This window comes from Sinohyriopsis cumingii, chromosome 2 (assembly GCF_028554795.1).
Source record: "Sinohyriopsis cumingii isolate HCF-2022 chromosome 2, ASM2855479v2, whole genome shotgun sequence".
Lineage (NCBI taxonomy): Eukaryota > Metazoa > Mollusca > Bivalvia > Unionida > Unionidae > Sinohyriopsis > Sinohyriopsis cumingii.
In genome coordinates, this window is record NC_142962.1 from 127,622,050 (window position 1) to 127,645,340 (window position 23,291).

Here is a 23,291-nt window from a genome sequence, read left to right on the forward strand (position 1 = left end):
AAGGAAACAAAACGAATTTTTGTTCATTATGTTGTTCCCACTTAGCAACATAATGCATGTCAGCAAAATAAAGTTAGAATTTTTATTTTGTACATTGAAATGACTTTACATGCCAGTTTAAAGGAATATAATCAAACTTGTTTCATGTGATACATTTTGTGATTTTGTACATGATCATCTTTTCTGGTGTAGATGTTTTGAGAGTCTTGAAAGAGAACCATCTTTAGATTTAGAAAATGCATGTTTTATAATCTAAAATGTTCTTTAATTCCATTCAGTAGTGGTCATATGTGAACCTTGAACAAATTAATTTCATCCTGGAAAAACCCTGGAAATGACCTGGAAATATATCTTTAGAAAATTGTGGGAACCATGATGTAAAAATGCCTTTTTATTATAATTATATTTTAAAAATCTGTTAATTTTTAAAAGTAATAGATTGCAAAATTGTATTTTTGTCCTACTTCAGCAGAGTCACATGTATGATAAAACCAAGAGAGCATTAATTGTAGATAACCTAGGTAATCGTTCCTCATTCATATTTCACATGCTTTGCTTCTACACAATGCTTACAGCTTTAAGTAAAATTATGGCTAGTGGATTATTTTCATAAAGATAAAGGGCATACACGGAAGTATGTTAATAATATACTAGTCTTTCAACAACTTACAAAATAATAAAATGACACATTTTAAAAGGATGATCAATGTTTTCTTTGGCAAATTAGTTGGGTTTATGTTACAAGCCCAATAGGAACTTCACTTAGAATAAAGAAAAGACATGATCTAAAATTAGAGGAACCCCAGGCATGAAGCTGTCAGACTGTTTGAGCAGTATCTGCTATTGTCTATATGGCTTTGCTGCATCCGGTGATAAAAACATCATAATAGGGCTAATTTGCTTAGGCTGACCACACAAATCAAATATAACCAATTAAATGTTTTAACAAATGTTATGACTAAGCCTTTGGAATACATATTAGTTTGGAATTTGGCTGGACAAATTAAACTCAAACATTATTGAACAGGAAATGCATCCAGGAACATAAACAATCTTTACTGTATTTGCATTGACACAATATAGCATGAGATAATTGCCATTTGTTATGACACAGTCTAGAATATGAGATAAATGTATGACCTAACATCCCATCATGAATCATGGTGTGGTTTAAATAAACTGTCAGATGGAAAAATTGCTACTAAGTACATGTAAGTAGGTTGAAAGAAAATGAATTTGCACCATGGCACACCTTAATAATACAAAAATGCATGTTATCATATATTCTCTGTAATCAGAACACTGTTACTCTCTGCTCTTGCATTACTGCTTTTGAAATGAATGGTGATGGTGTATATTCTGTATGTATAAATGTATCCCTATATTCCATGCAGACGAGGTTCCACAGTTAATCTTTCTGTCCAGTCAACTGGAAGGAAACAACCCAAGACCAAGGGAATTTTTAGACGCTTTAGTGGAAGCAGAGAAGACCAGGTTTGTAGGGATGTTACTTCAAAGTACTATTGTTCATTTTGGATAAGACTGTACATAAATATGAATGGACTGCCTAACAAATATGCTGTTTTTAGTATTCTACATAGGTATAAATGTTAGTTTCATCATTTTGTCTGCAAAGATTCTGTAATCAGTATAGTTACCAGTGCTGAGCATAGATCTACCAAAGTTGAAATCATTACCTTTTTTGAAAGTCATCACAAATTTTGGAACAGAGATAGCTCTTGTCATTAGTATAAAAGTTTATGTAGATGTTAAAGTCTTTGTTAGGACAACAGTTTCCATTGAAACTAATATAAATTCTAACTTTATTCAGAAATTTCATGAATTTTGGATGAGATTTTTTTTAAAGTGATGATTATTTGAACTTTTATATACTGTATGATGATAGTTGGCAAGTGTTAGCACTGCTTGAACAATGCGGGTAGCAAGTTTTCAGTCTGGCTTTGATTACATTGCATGCTAGCAAGCAGTGGCAATGGTCAGTGAGCCAATGTTAGTTGCAGTTTGTTAAGTGTCAGCAATTCATCAGTTGTGATTCATTAAGCCATCATTTTCTACCATTTCAATAAATGCTTTAATTACTGTAAAACTTGAATAGTTAGGCCGTTCATTCATGCATTTACAATGTGGCCATCCAAAGCTTTGTTTAGTCTTACCCAAAATGATTGTGTTTAGAATGAAATGAGAGCTACACCACTAACTCAGTAACTCGTGCTCAACAGGATCAGAAGCAGATCATGTTATAAGTGAGGAACATTGTATAAATTAAGAAAGATATGGACATCGCCAGTGGGAAAAGGATGTGGTTTGGGGTTAGGTGGTTGGATACTCATGTCATACCTTAGTTCAGAATAATTGTCAATAAATATCTTTTTCTAATGAAGTTCTTTGCTTTTCTACATAAATTACCTTTATTTTCAGTAAATGTGATCTCTGAAAGATCATTTCTCCATGTGGTTTTGACACCCATCACATGTCAAGCACATTGTGTATTACATCACTGCATTTTGCATGTAAATGTGGATACATTCTAGTGATACTGTAGATTCAGAATAAAATAATATACTTTATTTAAAATAAGAGTGATATTTATTTAGAGAAACAAGAACATCAAAACTCAGTTTTTTTGGGCAATGTTTTAAATTGGTAAAATACTGATGCAGTGAATTCATTTCAAGTTACAGCAAACATTTTTTCATCTTTGAGCAAACCCATGAGTGGTAATTCTGGACTTTTAAGTTCACTATAAACTTTGGAACTTGATTCTGCATTATGAACCCCATTTGTGAAACTAAGCTTTTCATGCACGTGTTATGCCTTTTTTTGACGCCTTTGCTTTCCTTGGTTACATTTGCTAATGAGTACGATTAATCCACTGATTAAAATAAGATACCTTAATTGCATTACATTTACCTACAGTATTCAAATAGTGGATTCAAATGAGTTGACTTAGCACATGACCATGACCAAAACCTATTATGTAGGTAGGATTTGTATGACTTTAAACTACACCTTTAGTTGATTTGGTACCAAAGACTAATTAAGATGATAATATAATGTAGGTCGACTTTTGATTGATTGCAACAATGCAACCAATACTTACACAAGTTGAAGATCAAAACATGGCACTTAATTAGGTTCTTATGAAATGCTTGCAAGTATCATCGTGATAGTTGATGGACACTTTTGATGTCTGAATTTAAAATATGCAAAATGCATTTATGAAGAGTACGCTGACATGGATTTAAAAGAAACTCAACACGAATGTCACTTAACAAGATTTATTTAATTGGTATTTATAGCATTTTTTCCAAGAGAGTATTCTCAAATATGTGATTTCTTACTAAATCTTGTGATTTCATGTTGACTCTTAATTTCTAGGCACTGACTGCCATTTTCAACAATAAATGAGTGATATGTGAAGATTTCTTTTGTTATTTTTGAGAGAAAAGTTTGGATCTTGTGTTATAAGTTGGTTTGTGAGTTATCAAGGGAGAGGTTTATTATATACTTAGGTAGTCTTCTTAATTATCTTGTGAAGTTGCCAGCTCAAATTCAAAAGTGCAAGGCTAAATCAGTGCAGCACACTATAACAATTGATCATCTTAGATGAGTGTTAATTTGAAATGAAAAAAGTAAGAAATTTAAATCAAGGCAACTTTAAGATTTCTATTTATCACATGATGAAAAATATTGGTTTTTAGCTAACCCGGTCATATGGCCAAGTGATTAGCTTGCGTGGGATATATTTCTAAAACCTGCTTATGAAATGGTCAACTGTTTAGTTATGTTAGTCAGATGAGCAATATCAGGCCCACTTTCACCTCTTGGACAAAGCCACAAAATAGTGTCTTAAACTTAAATACATTAGGATGCCTCAGTCCTACTGCTTTTGCCTTGTATAACATCATGATGTTGTTTGTGAATTGTTGCTATACTTGTTGCATATGGACAAATTATGAGCAGGTATATTTACCTGAATTAAACAGTAGCCATGTGATAAAAAGTTAATTTTGAAAAAGTAGACTAGTACAAAGTTGCATTATATAAAAAGGAGTTTTTAAGCTGGGTGCCAAGAACACTGCTTATGCTTATTACCCTTGTATGCTGCATGCGTAATATCAAGCTGTATATCTAAACATTGAATGTGTCTTTTTTGAGAAGTTTCAGGAGATGAATATATTAGCTCAGCAAATACAATTCATGCTAAATTGTTGTTGTTGTTGTTGTAGGGTTTAACACCATTTTTCAGCACACGATAGGCTATACATGGCAGCCAGTATTAATGGTGGAGGAAGAACCCGGGAAAACCCCGGAAAGAACCACCGACCCACGAGAAGCTACTGGCAAGCTTTCTCACATACCCACATTGGCTGAATCCAAGACTCGAACCCACGCAGACAGAGGTGAAATGGCAATGATCCGTAACGGAGAGCGCGTTAGACCACTCGGCCACTCTGGGCCCCTGCTAAATTGTAAGGTAGCTACTGACATACCTGTCAACGTTTCAGAAGCCAGGTAGGGAGATTGAATAAAAAAAAAATAACAAGTAGATTAGGAGGTAAAAGAAGTTATTTTTATATGCAGCAGTTTTTAAGCATTGTTTTCACTAAATATTGCCCATTTTGGACAAATTACCACAAAACACATTTAAGTTTAGGTATTTTTTTGATTAGCAAAATCATGATTATGGTAAAAAAAACAGTAGAAAGACATTCAGTATTAATAATCAAATATGAATGAATGTAATTCAGTTGTTCAGTTAGTCCAACATGCCGTATACCCATGTCCTTCTTACAACATGTGTAAAAGACATGGTGCTGATCCTGCTGAGACTTGCAAATGCAACTGATACTGCCAAACCATTCTGGTTTTACTTTACACAGATACTTTGTCACAACAATATAAACAGGTGATAAAATAGAACATCACTTCTGTGGATTGCATGTGATATTTATGTAGGATTTTTTATTGGAAAATTGAAAATCGATGGCATAATGTGATAATCTAGTGTGTTCTGCAAAACTTCAAAGATATGTGATTGGGAGGTAGGTATGGAACAACCCCAAAATTTGGGAGTTTTTTGTTTTCTTTCTCCCATCAATAGAGTTGACAGGTATGTACTGAAATTATTGCTTAATAAATGCTCAAAAAGTCACATTTTATTCTAATAGTTGCTTTTTCCTTAATATAATTTTTATTTTTAAAAACATTTCAGGAGCATGTGCACATGCAGGGACTTTTTCATAAATAGGTTCCAATTGTAAAATAAAATATTCAAAATCATACAGAATTTCCAGAATCTTTTATTACAAATGAAAAGTTTATTCCCAACTGATCATTTCCCCACCTACTGCAGAGGTGGTTGGCTTTGGCCCCTTTTCCTTTCAGGACTGTTAAATGGTAACCATGTGAGGTACTTGGTATTTTTTAAAAATATATGCCAGTGTACTCGGATTACTTGGTACACATATGAAAGTGATCCAAAATTCTAAATATGTCTAAGGGTGACTACTCCACATGAAAGTGCTTTCCCTGGGTTCCAAGCATATTTTAGTCAAACTTCTCCCACTTATGAAAACTCCCAGGTTTTAGCGGTGAAAGGAAGCTTTTCCAAATGTATCCAAGTCCTGCCAATAGCAACAAAACTTGTGCTTTCAGTTTATATGTATCATTGTAAATACTGAAACTTTATTTTGGTTTAAAGAGTTACCCTCCGCCTTGAGAAAGTGCCATTAGAGGAAATGGATGATCGTATCAGTATGAGGTTTTCACTTAAAGACCTTTTATAATGCCTAATAGATCCTGAATGAAATTAGTGTCATCTGAAATCAAACATGACCACCACATCAGCCATATTGAAAATCTTTTTATTACTACTCTTAATGAAAAGAAAGAAATATTGACATGAGATTTTGCACCAGACGACTTCTGATAATGTTCAGTTGCTTCTAAAGAATCTGACGGCTACCACAGCTGCCATCTTAAATATCTTGTTATCACTACCCCTCCTGAATGGATGGTCATATCAACATGGGATTTTCATGTCAGGTTGGGGCTAAATGAAAACAGCCTGTCTGATGTCCAATATGGCTACCATAGTGGCCATCTTGAAAATGTTGTTATTGCTACTCCTGAATCAAAAGTACTGTTGCCATGAGGTTTTCACCACATAACTTCCTATGATGTCTAGTTAGTTCTAAATGAAAATGTTGTCAGTCTGACTTCCAATATGCCAGCCACAATGGCCGTCTTGAAAAACTTGATATGGCTATTTACCTATCACCTAGATGACTGGTCATATCAATATTGTGCTTTTACTAAAAGATTTCTTAATGATTTCTAGTTCATCCTAAATGGAATAGGTGATAGTGTGATATGGCAACCATGGCTGCCAGCTTGAAAATCTTGTAATTTTACTGTTCCAAAGCAGAAAATCATATCAACATGGGGTTACCACCAAACTTCTTACGATGTCTTGCTGGTCTTATAAAATGAAAATAATACCAATCTAACATCCACAGCAGCTATTTTGAAAATCTTTTATTGCTGAAGAATGTCAGAGATGTTTTCAGTGCTTAGCAGATAAAAAGATGGAATGATCTGATCATGAATTCCTGGAACTTCTTTACAGCCAGCGGAACATTAGACCATTTGAGGGACTCGTGTCTTTTAAATTGAATGGTACAATTGCAAATTATATTCGAAATATGCAATATTTACAATCTCAAAAATTAAAATACTGAAATACTTTTGAACTTTAGCAGCAGAAAGTTTACAGTCATGTTCTTCAGCTATTCATGTTTTATTGTGTCGTTAGTTTGCAGTATTTTCATTTCACACTTTGACAAAGACCACTCTGGTGGCCTAGTGGTTAGAATATCCACCTAGGATGTTGAGCATGTTGCCAAAACAACAAAGAAACACATAATTGTGTATGTTATGTATATTCATGCCTTAATAGGACAACTTTAGTATTTTTTTGGTTAATATCAAGCTTTCTGACTTGAAAATGGCATTCATCAAAACATTATGATTTACTGGCAGAGCTGACTCATCTCAACCCCGTCTAGATAGCATTTATACACCTACCTGTCAATTCATCCATATTTTAACTTTGGTTTCTACACAGTAACTAAGTTTTTCCACTATATACCATAATCCAACTTTAATGATACCTTGTATTTGGGGCAAGGAAGAAATGGTTGAATGTCAGTGTCACAGAGACTAAAAGAAAGAAACTCTTTCAGTACACTAACTTGACTTATACACTAGATTCCTTGACCAAACTTTGTAAATGGCTTGCATTTGAAATATGAAAGACATTACTGTTTGTGTTGGGGCCCTGAGTGGCCGAGTGGTCTAAAGCACTCTCCATTACGGATCACTGCCATCTCACCTCTATCTGCGTGGGTTTGAGTCTAGGATTCGGCCAATGTGGGTGTGTGAGAAAGCTTGCTAGTAGCTTCTCTTGGGTCGGTGGTTCTTCCCAGGGTTTTCTCGGGTTCTTCCTCCACCATTAATAGTGGCCGCCATGCATAGCCTATCGTGTGCTGAAAAATGGCGTTAAACCCCACAACAACAACAACAACTGTTTGTGTTGAAATACAAGGTCACATTGATTCTACAAAAAGAAATGGTTTCTGCATGATATCTAAAGTTCTTTGTCACCTACATTGACCAAACTTTTGAATGGCTTTCATCTGAGACAAAAAAGGCATTTTTATTTTGGGCTTAAAGGTCAAGAACACAGAGGCTGAAAGACAGAAAGGTGATTTTACAAAACTATAGTTCTGTACCAGATGTCTGGACTAGACTTGGAAATTATTTTGATTTGATACAGAAAGTCATCTCTCCAACTAGTGATTCAGTTTTAAAAAGTACTGAGTGACTCCAATTAGGAAATTAGTTTCCACAAAACAACTAAAGTTCTGTGCCTTTGTACCATGGTCAGTGAGATGGCATGTTTCATTATCTTTCTATACATTAGTGCTAACATATACATATATGCAGTATGATAAGACTGAATGAAGTCATATTCTGTACTTTACCTTATTCTGATTTTTAATAGGTTCTGGTTTTCAATTACATGTTGAAGTTGAACCTCAGTTAAGTTCATTATTCTTATCAAGAGGCAGCAGTCTTTGAAGCTTATTTTTTTGCTCTTAAATGCATACAGTTTTATATCATCATATCATTGTGGATCATCATTCATTCCCTAGATTTATCTCACTAGTTTAAGGTGTGACATTGTATTTAAATCTCCCCTCCCTGTCTCTGTTTTTTTTTTTCTTTTTGCTAAATTATCATGTCTCTTGGTTGAATTAATTGTTGTTTTATTTGAAGGTATTTTAAAGCTTAAATTCACAAGGTAACATCAAGATTTAATTGAATGATAAACTACTTGGTCCAATGGGCAAAACCTACTGTATGTGCGATACTTATTTTGATTTTGATTTTTTTTTAACTTACAGAACCCCAAAGAACTTAAGATAACCCATGTTGGGCAGCGTCTAGCCAGTCCATCAGGAGGAACAGAAGATCAAAGCTTGGATGACCTTCCAGTAAACCTTTCAGCAGAACAGACCACTGTAAATGAGTCCCCTATAGCTGCTATTCTACATAACTCTTCCCTCTCTTCCTCTTTCTGTGAGCAGTCCATTATCTCCATGTGCAATGCAAAACCATCCTCTCTGAATGAGGGCTTCATGCTATCAGGGGATGATGTAGATGCTGCTGATATTTCGAGGATACTGGCCTTTGAAGATAAGGCTAAGGGTTTGGATCAAACTGGAGACTTGGGTGGTGAATATGTGGTCCTTACAAATGTGGTACATAATTCTTCTGATACCTCTTTTTCTAGTCAGCGGACACAAAATTTGATTCCAACTAACCATGAAAGGTCTTACTTAGTAGATGTGTCTCTGAATGGAAGTATGAAAAAATCATCACTGCGCAGAGGTCAGCCTAACAGTATAAATACGGGTTTGCTGAATGGTGATAAAACAGAGGTTCATAAATTACGTCGAAGCTTTGGGCTAGATAAATCTGACATCAGCAACCCAATCCCCATAGATCTTCCATCAGTTTCCCACAGCATGCAATCCATCAATGCAAGTCCTACTAAATCACATGTAGTGGGGAAAATAAAAGAAGGTCGCAGTGATTTTAATGACTCACCTGGGTCAGTGTCACAGACTGCTTCAACTGATGAAGGTAACTGCCAGTTCTTGGACCAATCTGCACGTAAAAATGTTGTGACATGTGCTGCACAGGAAGCTGGAAACGACTCAGATGGAGAATCAGAGGCTGGCTTCTCTACAATATCAGGTGGAACTGCTATATTTATACCAAACAAAGGAAGTTCCAATGTAGAAAGTACTACAAGTAAATGTGCTGATTTTATAAACAAGGCTGTTTCTACAAGAGACAGTCAAAGTAGTATCACTGATAAATGTAAACTAAAGGAAAGTGTAAGTGCTGACAGTTTGTTCAGTGAACATACAGAAACTTCTCCTGTAACAGAGTATTATGAAATGAAACGATCCCTGTCTGCTGACAGCGGTAAAGGGTCCATGTTTGATGAACAAGCAGTTGAGGACAGCAGTGAAAGTTTGATGCAGAACGAACCTATGGAAGAAACAGGCAGTCATAATTCAGCATTTAATCGATCAGCAGCAGATGACAAAGGTGAAAGGTCAGCATGTGAGAATCCATCATTGGAGCCTTCTGAAGATAGTTTTAGTGTATATAAGGACTATGATGTCACTCAACCAAAAAAGTCCTTGTCTTCACAAAATTTGAAGACCCTATCTCAAGCAAGTGTGACACGTTCACATAGCCTATTTGAGAAAAGTGTATCTAGCCACAAGAGCAATATGAAACCCAAGCTGCAAATCTCTCTCGAGACCCATAAATTATTGGCCAGAGCTGGATACATTAAGGATAGAACTGTACCATGTGACAAATTTGACATTGAGGTCCCCAGTTCTGCTTTCCTGACGCCATTGAAACAAAATGAAGTAATCAACCCAAGGCGTGAGAGCATAATTGCATTGCAGACATATCACAAAGGGCATGTTGCCAGTACAATACGACAGTTTGATAAGGTCTGCGAAGAACAGGATAACGATATTTTTGAGCGCCATTCTTCCCCCTTGAGGTTTGCAAATGCAACATCTCGTAAAAGAGGGATGTCGCCCTTAAATGTTCCCACTGATTTAGTGAAAGGGGGAAAGGATATAGAGAAATATCGTGATGTTGTCAATATTAGTGGACAACAGAGACTGCTGAAGGGAACTGCTTTACTTCCAATATCTACCACTCTTTTAAAGCCTTCTGAAGATGCCACAAATATGGAGACTCCTATCAAATTTGTCCCCATGGAGGGTGGACTGAAGCGGAAACCAAGCATTTACTATGCTAAAGAAAATCCACCTCCCAGACCCAGTATAAAACAAAACTCAGAGAAATGTGATAACACCCTCTCTGAGAGCATGAATAGAAGTGCAGATAATTCATCAAATCGAGAAGCTAACATACCTGAGAATGAAGAGATGGATGTGGACATTGTTACATATGGTAAAACAGAGCAAGATAGACAAGACAGTGGTGGTTTATTTGATGGACAGTCTTTCAAACTGTCACAGTCTTTAGAAGAAACAATTAATCAAGTCTGTACACCTTTAAGGGAGAATATCTCAAGGTGTTCTGAGGAGATGAAATCTCTTGACAAGGAAAATACACCTAGCCAGAATGCTCATGGTATCTCAGAGAGAACGGACACTGCAAACTCTTACAAACTACCTTTTATAGCCACTCCTTTATTCCCCGAAAATCTGACCCTACGCACAGCTTCAGGGAAAACCCCACGTGAAGTCTTAAAGGTAGTAAGATCTTCCATCCAAGTGAAGAGACTCGGATCTTCCCAGTCTCCTAACAGAAATTCCCCACGCAGAAAAGCCAGCTCTCCAAACAGTGTTTATGGCTCCAGCACAAGAGCTGTGTTATATTCAATACCTGATCACCTTCAAGATAATTTGAGTGATTTGTAAATTAAAAATGCATAATATTATGAAGTTGGTCTTAAGCTCTATGTGTGTTTTTTGAATTGTCAAGACAAAAATTGCTCATATCCAGAAACTGTTTTGCAAACATTTAACCAAAAATTAAAATGTGCAATTTAATTTATATTCCTGAAGTGGAGTGGTACCAGTGGGTTCAGTTGGGTAGTCAGAGGAGACTGAAAATTGTGTGTTTTTATTCACATTAGTCACAAAGTCTCATGCGGTTTTGGCTACACACTAATGTTTGCCACATATAGCAAAGGCTGTCATAATGTTAATGGACTTGGGTTTCACCTCTGGATGGTATGTTTTAAGGTATAGGGTTTGGGAATTGTGGGTAGATGCATATATATTGTATCCTGTTTTGGCGATATATAACTTAACATATTTATACACTCAAGTTTTGAAAGTGGTTACCACAATAAACTTTTGAAAAAAAAGGTTTGAATGTTGAGAGGGTACATGGATTTTAGTAGCTTAATAGACAAATTAACATAAATATTCACATTCACAAAAATAATAATGCTTGCATGAATAGGTCAACAATTTCTTTACATATAGAATAGGTGTTTCTTTCGTATTTTGATGTAGAAAACTTGCAAGTGACTTGCATTTAAGCCCATCACTGCTGAATGGTGCTAGCAAATAAAGAGTAGATATGTGTGGTATAACATTTTAGATTAAATATGAATTTGAGTGTTTCAAAAGAATGAGGAAATACATATTCATTGGCTTTGACTTGATGCTGTATCTGCCTGTGAATAACATGCATCCAGATTCAAACCGCTTAGACCGTGTACTGATGCCACATGACATACCAACAGATCAGGGTCCATGCATTTAGCTTCTGATACTTTGCTTTTATAAAATCACCACTTACTGTGCAGCTTGAAATGATGCGATCATTATATTATTATGTCATCAGTATGACATCACTTTTTCTCATGGTGTTTCACAGTGCTGCAAACTTTTAAAAAGATTGAATGTAAAAATGATGCGGTTTGCAACTTCTGTCTCTTGTTAGCTAATGAAAACGAAAAATTCATATCCAGTTTTAATGGTCAAAATAATTCCTGAGGAAACTATAAAGTCAGTGAAAAGTGTATAAGACCTTGGAAATGGTGATTTTGACCTGCCATAAATCGACATCACCTATATTATATAAGTTTATCATTGTGAGAAAAAAAAATCACTTTTTCTTTTAGTTCTTTTATATTGTATGAACTCTCGTTCATGTAAAGGTAACAAAAATTTTTTTACAGAAGTTAAATATTCCTTATTTCAGAAACAGTCATCCTTAAAGTAAACTTGTATAGACCCTGATTTACTAGTGTATTATGCAACTGCAGATCTGGATCTACACAGTTCAGACTTGTGAATGACTTAAGCACAGATAAATATGTTGACTGTTGAATAATATAGATGACATTCATGTGCAGCCTACTGTCATTCCTTGGGGAGCTTTGGTTGTTTAGGGCATTATCTTGTGACCAAAAGGGTACAGGTCTAATTCTAACCTTTGGATTGGCTCAGATTTGCAGCTTTGGTTTGTCTTTGGGCAAGGCTCTTGACTTTCTTCAGCACTACATAACCTTCTGTTTCAATGCCTTAAAATATAGAATTACCATTATACCAAGAGCAATTATTGTCCCATCAGTGCTTAACTAAGGGTGTGTGTGACTTAAAGTGTATTCACTTTATGATGTAATTATATTTTTGCATAAGAGATGTGTAAATGATGCATGTATTATGAATAAGTAAATAGATGAGTTTAATTTGTTGTTTACTATTTCTTTGTATGAAATCATTTGGACTGGATACAAGTTTAAAATATAAAAATTCTTTACTCAGTAACAAAAGAACCAACTTTGACACTTTTGTTTTTAATTTTGAGGCGCTTTTCATGGATTTATTTGCCATTGTGGTTTAATGTCCAGCAGTTCTTGAGATTGTTGAGTGCCAACCAGTAGATTGGATATAATGTTAATAAAAGGCACTCCAAGAAATGGTAACTTGTGTATTTGGTAGTGTTCATGTAATTCAAGAGGGCCCATCTAAGGTAAACTTCTTCCAATTATACAGCATGTATGGGTATTTAATGTTAAAGGCCAAATTCGTATGCACCTTAGCAACTGTGAAAGGGTCATATTATGTTATCCTTGTTCATCTGTCTGCTATCCATATAACTTTTGTGATTTATGTTTTGTGACCTACAAGTATTTTGTTCAAGGTTACCATAGGTGTTATTCATGTTCCTTGAGCATGTGTCTTGCAAATAAATTTCATTTTAGTTTACCGGTCAGATAAAATGTATGGCCTCTATTCTTGAGGAAGAGCAGACTCACAGTTTTTTTAAATTGTAGCCGAGTTTTATGTCATGAAACACTTGTAGCCAGTTTATTAAATCAGCTGTCCAAGAGGTTGCATATTATTCAAGCAACACCCATGTTATGCCTCAATGTAATCATCCCCCAAAATGATTTTGAAAAAAGAATATTGTAGTCATTCATTGATTGAAGCCCTACAAGAATTTCAGCTTCAGATGAAGCATACAGGACTTACTTTTGTACAAAGTGGTCTCATTATTATTGAGAGGATGACTATATAATAATTGTCATAAGAAATTTGAAGTGTCATACCTTGTCATGTACATATACTAGCTAGTATAATTAACAAATGCATCTAGAACTATCTATTATATATATATATTTTTCTTTGTTCTCAATAATTGCAATAAAGTTCCTGGGTATATGATAACTTTATTTTTAAATTATTGAATGACTGGGCAGAGAGGTTGCTTTGATGGGGTTTATTTTCTCAGTTCACAGGTAATTAGAAGTGTGGGGGATATATTTTTTACTGATGCTATTTTAAAGTTCAGTCATGAAATTATGGTGCATTTAATAAAAACACTAAATTGTAATTCTCCCAAGCATGTGCTAATTGCTGAAATGAAGTTGGGGAAGTTCTGACTTGGTTTCCACTTTCTTACCATGCATTTTTTGTAGGCAAATTTAGATTTCCTTAAATCAAGTAGTAATTGTCATTGATGTAAAGCGTTTTCATTGGTTCACTTGTTCTGTTTTGTTTTTGTCTCACCTGCATTAGCATGATGAGACATAGGTTTCACTTCTGGAGTTGAATATTTTGTCTTGAAAGTTTTTGCAAATTAGATTTAGGGAGATACAAAAACATATGGATGCAGGTGAGACACTGGTTTTCTCTCAGACTTGTTCCCCCTTTCAGCATGATATGCTTTTTTCTTTATATGCCAGACAATGGTGCTATTTTTCAACACCTTTTATTAAGATTTCTTAGAAAACACCTTTTGTGTGACTCATTATTAGGATGCTGGATTCCTGCAGAAATCACCTTTTGCATTTTGCATACCTTTTGTCTGTTCATTTGTCTGTTGATCCGAGTTTGAATTTTTTTAAATGAACAACTTGAAAAGAATTTTAAAAAAATAAAATTACACAAATTTGGCTTTTCTTCTTTTAAACATGAAGTAAAATTACTCTTTTTAGAGAGGAAAAAAAAACTTACAGGCATGGTTGTACCAAGAGATGTCTTCCAAAGTGAACTGTGATCTGGGTACATAATGTTGTAATCATAATTTTGTTGTATTTTAAGTATTTGAGAAGTTTAAGCCATGGTTGCAAGAAATTTATGGGATAGTGACATGTAACTATTGCATGTGAGACATTGTTACTGGAGTTCTTAAAGATCTAAGTTTGAGTTTTCATTTAGACTCCTTTAAATGTGACCTTTAAAAAGTAATCTTTGTGATAACAATGACTTGTTAGAGTGCACCACTGTAAAAGGCAAATTTACATACTTGTGTTTTGTATTTAAAGATGTGGGATGCTTTTTTAAGTATTTTGCCTCCTACTTTTTATCCCATTTACTTTCATATTATTAGATTTATGCATCCATTATTTAAATATTGTAGCAAAAATCAACAGTTTTTGTTAGCTTATAATCTGGTATTCATGTTGATACAATAAAGCAGGTCTATGACACTTCTACATCAGATCCGAGTTTTAAATTGACCGATTCAATCAGATTTTCACTACACTTGTCAAGTGCCTAACAACTAAATGTCTTTTTTTATATCAACACTTCAGGTTGGTGATTAACGTTGTTTTCAAATATGACTGCTTGCATTCATGCAGTTTGGAATAAAGATTTGTCATCAAGAAGGGAGCAGTGACAGCACAGTTGGTACAGTATTGGACAAATGATCCAAGGGTTGCAGGTTCAATACCTGCCTGTGTTGACTGTGTGTGTGTGTCCTTGGGAAGGCACTTCAATTTCCTTGGCATGATATAGCCAAAAATGTGTTTTACACCATAACACTACTAGGTTATTCATTGCCAAGGCTATTGAAGTAAGGACACACCACAGCGGCTGTTACAACATCAACAATAAACAATTGACATTAAGAGTACTACACTAAGCAAAATCAGATCACAGTGACCTTTATTCACAATGCACTGTGTTCACCATTGTGTCAGCTCAGACACTATTCTTTCAAGTCATGTAGCTTAGAATGTAGATGCATCATAAGGAATAGAACCAGTAGCTATGATAGCCCAGTTTCTTGCACACTAATGCCTACACAGTAAGAAGGCAACCTGGAAGATGCATTGAGAAGAATATTATAGTGTAACATTTAGAAAACCAATGCTGTGAATTCCAGTCATACCAACAATGGCATTGTACATGTTTTCATCAGAACTGCATTCTATCCAGAAAATGTAAACTAATATAATGAGAATGTTATTTATAGCTCTTATTTTAAAATGATAAATTACTTGCCATCAGCATCAACCTTGATTGGCTAGTTTAGTATATTGTATGTTGTTGTTTTTCTATAGCATCAGCTTTGCAGGGGGAAAATCATTAACTTTACTCTGAGACATAGTAGTTTGGAAAACGAGGTCCAATTTTATTAATAAGCAGATTGTAAATATGCACCATATTGAACAATTGTTTTGGGTTTTGATTGGTTACATGACACATTTTTAGGTAGAAATGGCCCAAGGTCCAGCTGGATTATTGTGAAAACATTTGATAGTGATACGAGAATAGTGACAGCACATGCTGTGCATCTTGCTTGGCAAATTGTAATGATTGGCTGTTTATTGGCTGTTACCTATGCCATGCTGTTTGTTTATATCTTGATTTAAATGATATTTTCAAATTTAAAAAGTTAAGTACCAAACTCAAAATCAAGGTATATTGCAGTTATTCAACCATAGTTTTTTAAATAATCAGCATGTAAAGTTTGAGCAGAAATTTAACTTTATTTTAAGTTCATTATAAAAATAGAATCGGCATATTGGCTATTTCCCTTGCTAGTTTATATATTGGCTATTTCCCTATCTAATTTGCAGATCGGTACTGAATTCCTATCTTGTATCTTAACTCCCTTGTACATTTTCTCAAAATAGGTTTCATCATTTTTCAGCCGGAGATCTGCAAAATAAGACATGCAATTATCTGAGTTTAACATCGTGAGAAAACGTAGAATTTAATCTTCAGATATTGCCAATATAAGGACAATTCTTGTTTCTGATGTTGTTTACAAATATGCTACTGTTGCTTATTTAACAGAATAACTTGCTCATATTGTCAAAGAAAATGTGATGGTAATAATGTATTTATATTTTTGACTTGAAAGTCAAATTAAAAGATTTCATTTGCTTTGGGTCACTTGTTTTGATTTTCATTTTAGATGAATGATAAACAAGTCCTTCGGGGCCATCCAGTTAGTATGGATGCAAAAATCTGGCAAAGCTTGACCCTTCCCTTTCCCTGTACACATGCATACTTTTTTACACACACACACCTGCATACATATGCTTGATGCACCCCCTCCCCTGAATTCTATAGAACGGCCTATATTTAATCTACGCAGAAATGATCAAGGATTAATAATATTAACATGTTTAATAAAACATAGTCCACCGACATTGAGTGTCTGGCTGCATCAAAGAAATAAGCTGCGTAACTTAAAAAGTTTGTCTAGTGTCCACTAAAATTCAAATGCTGACCGAACTCGGTCTAACAGGTTACGTATTAAATTATTATCGAGGTTTCACCCACCCACCCCATTTCCTATGCATGTATACATTTTCAGTAGACCCACCCCCATACGCAAGCATATGCATTTGGGTTAACCCCCCTACATGCGCACATACTAAATGGATGGCCCTTTCTTGTAACTACTGATAACAAAGATTACATTTTTGTGAATTTTTTCACTGTCATATAAACATGAAATATTTTGATGTAGATTACCAATTATTTTGTACAAGTTATATCTTAGATAATTTAAATAACTAATTATGCTTCAAATAATTTTCCTTTTGACACCATTACATTTTTTTATGATCCTTTACTTTTTTCTTTCATTGTATATGAACATGGAATATACATTTACAGATCATTAAACCATCGTATATACAGATGATGTATCTTTGTTTTGTATCTTTAATTGTTTGGTGAAGAACTAAAATGTAGTGCTGTCATACATTGTCAACAACATATGGATAAAACTAATATTTTAGTCATCGTGGATAAAAATGATTCATTTTAATGGACTGTGTTCATTGTGGATTCAGGTACATCACATTGACTAACTTAAGGTGTGTAATGCATGTTCACTGCATTAGCCACAAATATTTCAAATTGGGTGGTGATTCCGTTCAGTCAATAGTGAATCAGGAAAGCACTCCATTCATTTTATTCCTTAATATATTTTGTTGCTAGTGTTTGGCCACAGGTAACACACAAATAGATTATTATAACTAGCAAGATGGACTTGCACCCTCTCATTTAATATGCATTTTTGTTGGTTTCATTTTGTTGTCTTCACTACTTGGTATAGTATTGGATTTATTGCTAGTGTCTGCTTACATACCATGCAATCATTATCATTATACTCTATGGAGGAATAAGATGTAGCTTAGTGCATAATCACAAGAAAAATTTTTGTTCTTGTTTTCAGACATTTTCTTTGCTAAATACATTGAAAAAGTATGAAGAAATGTTAGCATAGGAAGGCCCATTGGGACACTCCACCTGCCTACTTTTTTAAACCAACTGCTCTTTGATAGAATGTGTCTGTTGCTGCCTTTGGTTAAACAAGGTTTGGGACCTCGCAGAGGGTATATACATCTATAAGGGATGGAGGAAAGGGTCTCCCTCATTTCAACACTCCAGTTCCTTTTGAGACCCTCAAAAAGGAAAGATTAGCTCTTAAGCATAGAAGGGCACTCAATCCCATATGTGTGGTAATATACGGTATTAACATTCTATTGCTACAAATGGTCTGACAGTTACAGGTCACCTAAGGTCAGCTCCAGGCTCTCAGTTGTAACCCTGTAGGCCTTATGATAACATTGCGTGAGAAACTAGTGTGCGTGTTTTCTGTTTTGAGTTAGTAGTAATCTAGCCATTAAAGTAGTTAGACCAAACCATGTTTTGTTTTATTTAGCAAAACATAATATGGGAAATATATAAGAACCATCCACCCTAAACCCAATCAACCCTTATAATTTGACAGCAAGTCTTACAGAAATGACCATAAGCTTAAAATACAGACTTGCGGAACAAAAGGAAAATTATGGAAATCTAGATACTGGCTAGTCCATGTTTGCTTTGGATCCAAGTTTCATATTATATTCAGTGGAGTTTGTCAGGGAACCTGACTAACTATACAGGAGTACTGTGGATGCTTTCAACTGCATATATTTTATAATTCAAAATGTCTGCATCATCAAACTGTTGCTTTCAGAATTTTCTAAAACTGACATTCAGCAAGCTTTACATTACATGTTCAAGATGAAAAGATAATAAGCCTCAAGAAAATGTAATAGTACAGAATAGTAAAAAGGAATATTCGGGGGGGGGGGGTCAGGAAAGGTAACAGTTATGTTTACTGGACATCATATGTTGATTTGACCATGTCTTAAGGCTTGAGATAAGCAGCAGAAGGGGTGAACAGACCACTGTGGGGAATGGCCACCCTTTTTTTAACAAAAAAAATGATTAATATATATTGACCAAAAATTGAGGTCCCTGCCCCCTCTGCTGCTATCAATTAAAAATTATTATATTAATAAAATGCCACCAGCCAAGGAATCACATACTGCTAGATTAGCTCAAGAAAGATTAGAAGCAATAAAGAAATTTCTTCCTGTTAGAGATTCATTTAGAGAAAACCTACAAGCGTAGCAACAATCACAAGTTGAATTTACAGAAGGTACAGAAGAGTTATTTAAACCCATTACAACAATTACTAAAAAAGCTGTATGGGGAGATGAGGATGACGACAACGAGGAGAAGAAGAAGGGTATTCTTCAAGTATTAAAACAAACCGCTGCGCAGACTAAAAAAATAGCAGAAAGAACCAAGAAAACAAAAAAGATTTTACGAGATCTTCCAGCTGAAATAGCTGCAGCTCAACCCGTCGGCGAAGAAATATCTGAGGATGTTACTGAAGTAGGTGATGAGGAGGATCGCACACCAGGAACGCAGCAAGCAGGGGTTAAAGTTAATATAAAAGATAAATTTACAGACAAAAGTGTTAATCATATAAAGCAACTTAAAAAAACAGATGAATTAGCTGAGTTTGCCGTGAGAAGTTACGATCAACGAGAAAGAGTTTTAAAATCCGAGTATGTCGATGATGCTATAAGTCGTGAAAATTGGTACAAATGGATTTTTCGTATACGCCATGGAGTTGATCAAACTAGAAACAGTGATACTAGATATATTGCGTTAATAAATGCAATAGATAAATATTTTGAAAAAATACAGCAACCACAGGTGCAATCTTCTTCACCTCTACAGACAGAAAAACCGAAAATGGATATTCAACCTGTAGATTTATTTACCGATGAAGCTCTCAAAACTTTAACTGACTGAGATAAATTAGTTAATATTGCTGCGTTTCAATACAAAAACAAAAAAATATATGAAACCTGAATATGCTGAATCACTGATTCCTAAACTTTGGCTTCCTACATTATATTTTGCGTCTACGAAATCAAGTATTAATACTGATGATCCAGAGTATGAAGATTTTGTACAGGATGTAAATAGAACGGCAAAACCATTAAAACCTCCAGAAGAATTTTATGATGCACCAGGCGCTACTGGAAGCGGTCTGGGAAGTGGTCTTATTGCCTGTCCTAACAATGTTCTTTCTGACGTAGAACAACTAGAAATACTGATTGGAGGAAAACGAGCTGGAAACAATTCTTCAGAAATTATTAATGAAATATCTGATATTTGTCGAAGATTATTTCAAGGCGGTATTATGGATCGCAGTATTTATCGTTCTCTTATTGATGAAATTGCCGATGATTATCACAGCGACTGATTAATTAATTAATTAGTTTATAAAAATGATTGTACATACTGCTCAACGTCGACCGATCATGGTCAGGGCAGTAAACTCACAACTGCCAAATTACAAAACAATTTACGGAGATGGACTTGGTGATATTGTTCAGGGTTTATTTAGAAGGATAGCTCCAAAAGCAATACCGATTGCAAAACAATTAGGGATGAAGGCTATTGAGGCTGTTCGTGATAAAATTCCTGGCGCTATTGGTAATCTTGCTAGTAAAGCTTTCTCGACTGTCAAGGACAGACTAGCTCGATTAGTACGAAGAAAACAGTAGCAACCAATTAAACTGGCCAGCACTGAAGTTATGCCTGCAAATGTTAGCAAAATAATAAATCAAGCTGTAAATCAAAAACTAGCAGAATTATCTGAAGAAGCAGAAAAAAATCTTGCTTCAAGTTTAATAACAGGAAGCGGTCTTCATGTCCTTGGTAGGTCAAGGCGACCATGATTTAGATCATGGTAATTATAATAAAATGTTCAAACGTGTATCCGATCCAGCGTTTGATATAGACACACCCGTTCTCAAAGACGAATCAGTACGTGATTATCAATTTTATTCTTATGACGCACGACAACCAAATCAACGTGGTCAAATCGAATTACAAGTTCAGGATACAAGTAGATATTTCTTACCCGCCGAAGCGTTTATTGAAGTAGAAGGTGAAATTATAAAAACAGATGATACTGAGTACGGAGGTGATGTTAGAATCGGTTTTGTTAACAGTATTATGGCGTTGTTTGACAGTGCCACATACATGATTGATGGAAGAAATATTGAATCGATTCAAAAAGACGTTGATGTTGCCACAGCGATAATAGGTTTAGCAAGATATTCAGATGATTATACAAGATCAGCTGGTCCAACAATGATGTTCGCCAAAGACACTTCTGATTACCCAGATCACAGACCGTATAATATAAGACGACCAAGAAATTTTGCCAATAACGCTGATGCTGATGTGTAGCCAGTTGCTCATGATTCTAATACAGAGTTCAACTTAGGATTTTTATCACGGCGATCGATGTTAGAAGGTAATCGTAGAAATTTCTCATGCGCGATTCCATTATCCCATATCTTTGGATTTTGCAGAAATGTTAGAAAAGTTATCTTCGGAGCTAAGCACACAATTGCACTGGTAAGGAAGGGTGATGATAACGATGCACTCTGGAGACCTGTTGGTGATGCTGGTAAAGTAAATATAATGAAGCTTTCATTGTGGATGCCAGTAATGATTCCATCTATTAATGAAGAACAAAAATTACTCTCTTTTACGGATCAAGGCGGTAAATCATTGCTATCATGGTTAACAGTAATCACAGATACTGCTTAAAGTAATGTTAATGGTTTATTTACATGGAATATAGCATCACAGCAAGGTGTTTCTGCGCCGCGACATATTTTTTATTGTGCTGCAAGATAATGATCGGACGAATAATCAAGTACGTTCACATGTGATATTTGACAAACTTGGGGTTAATGAAGTTTCCTTGCGGATAAATGGACATCAAGAACCAGCTGAAGATATATTGTTAAATTTCACTCAAAACCATGTAGCTCGTGCATATCATCGTTTGATGTCATTTATAGGACGTGATCAAAACGTGGATACTGGGTTGCAAATATCACAACTAGATTTTATAAAACAGTATCCGATTTATTACTTTACACTGGAGCATGTTGATTTATCCAAACAATCTGTCGTTGATATACACTTTCGAGCTCGTGTTACTATCCTGCCAGGTGGTGGTATCTACAGAGCAATCGCTGTTATACTCAGTGACAAAGCAATGTTACTTGAAGGTGGTAGTGGACAAATGAGGGTTATTGATGCACCAGTGGAAAATCTTTAATCACGTTATTAAACACAAGTATTATCATAAAATGCCATATCATCACATTGGTGTCAGTCTGACTCCTGGTCAGATTAAAAACCTTCAATCAAATTTAGCAAAAAACTGCGGAATGAAATTATCACTAAAGCGAGATCAGATCACGGGTGGTCAAAATAAATTATCATTATCAGAATGTCAACTTAAACATTTCAATGACGCTAAACAATCAAAGACAGGCGTCAAACTTAATCTCTCTGCGGGTGCGGTTAAAGACTCAATTAAAACGTGGTATTTTTCCACTTCCCATGGCTATTCCAGCTTTAATTGCCGCAACGGCACCTGCCGTAGCAAAGGCAGCGGCGCTAGGTGCTGTTGGAACCGCTGCTGGAATGGCTCTGAAGAAAGCGACAGGGCAAGGATTAAAAAAAAGAGGGACCGGATTAAGATTACTGGGATCTCGTTGGGGAAAAGGTCTGAGGCTTCCAGGATCTCTTCGTTAATTCCAGCATCAAATTTTGATTTACTTGATTCCGCCAAACAACTAAAAATAAAAAACTTTAGAGGTGTTTTTATGCGAGATCAATTACCAGACCGACCAAACAGCTCTGAAACAGGTATTATTAATCTTGATGAACGTTCTGGACCTGGTACTCACTGGACCGCATACACAATTGATCCACGTGGAATCATTTATTTTGATTCGTACAGGCTAGCTCCACCTCTTGAGTTTATCAAGTATGTCGCACCACTTCACACAGCGGTTTGGTATTCAACGCTACCCACACAAACAATGACAGATCCGCCAATATGCGTCAGTGAAGTAATTAATATGCTCGACGCTATATCAAAGTCACCCAAACCGCCACATAAAGTCGTGCATGATTATACAAGTAACCGCTTCGTTTTAAACAACAGGTCTTATTATAATGGTTGATATTTATGGAAGATCT

The 23,291-nt window shown here is 35.3% G+C and overlaps 1 protein-coding gene across 1 annotated transcript in view; it reads left to right on the forward strand.

Moving 5' to 3' along the window:
• LOC149805792 (uncharacterized) overlaps positions 1 to 17,557 on the forward strand; it is a 67,343-nt gene extending 49,786 nt beyond the window's left edge. Inside the window, exons 8-9 of the mRNA XM_089950494.1 lie at positions 1,395 to 1,494; positions 8,493 to 17,557. Coding sequence (XP_089806620.1) covers positions 1,395 to 1,494; positions 8,493 to 11,072 — 2,680 coding nt within the window. The 3' untranslated portion in view covers positions 11,073 to 17,557. The remainder of the gene's footprint in view (positions 1 to 1,394; positions 1,495 to 8,492) is intronic.
• Positions 17,558 to 23,291: the final 5,734 nt, after the last annotated feature.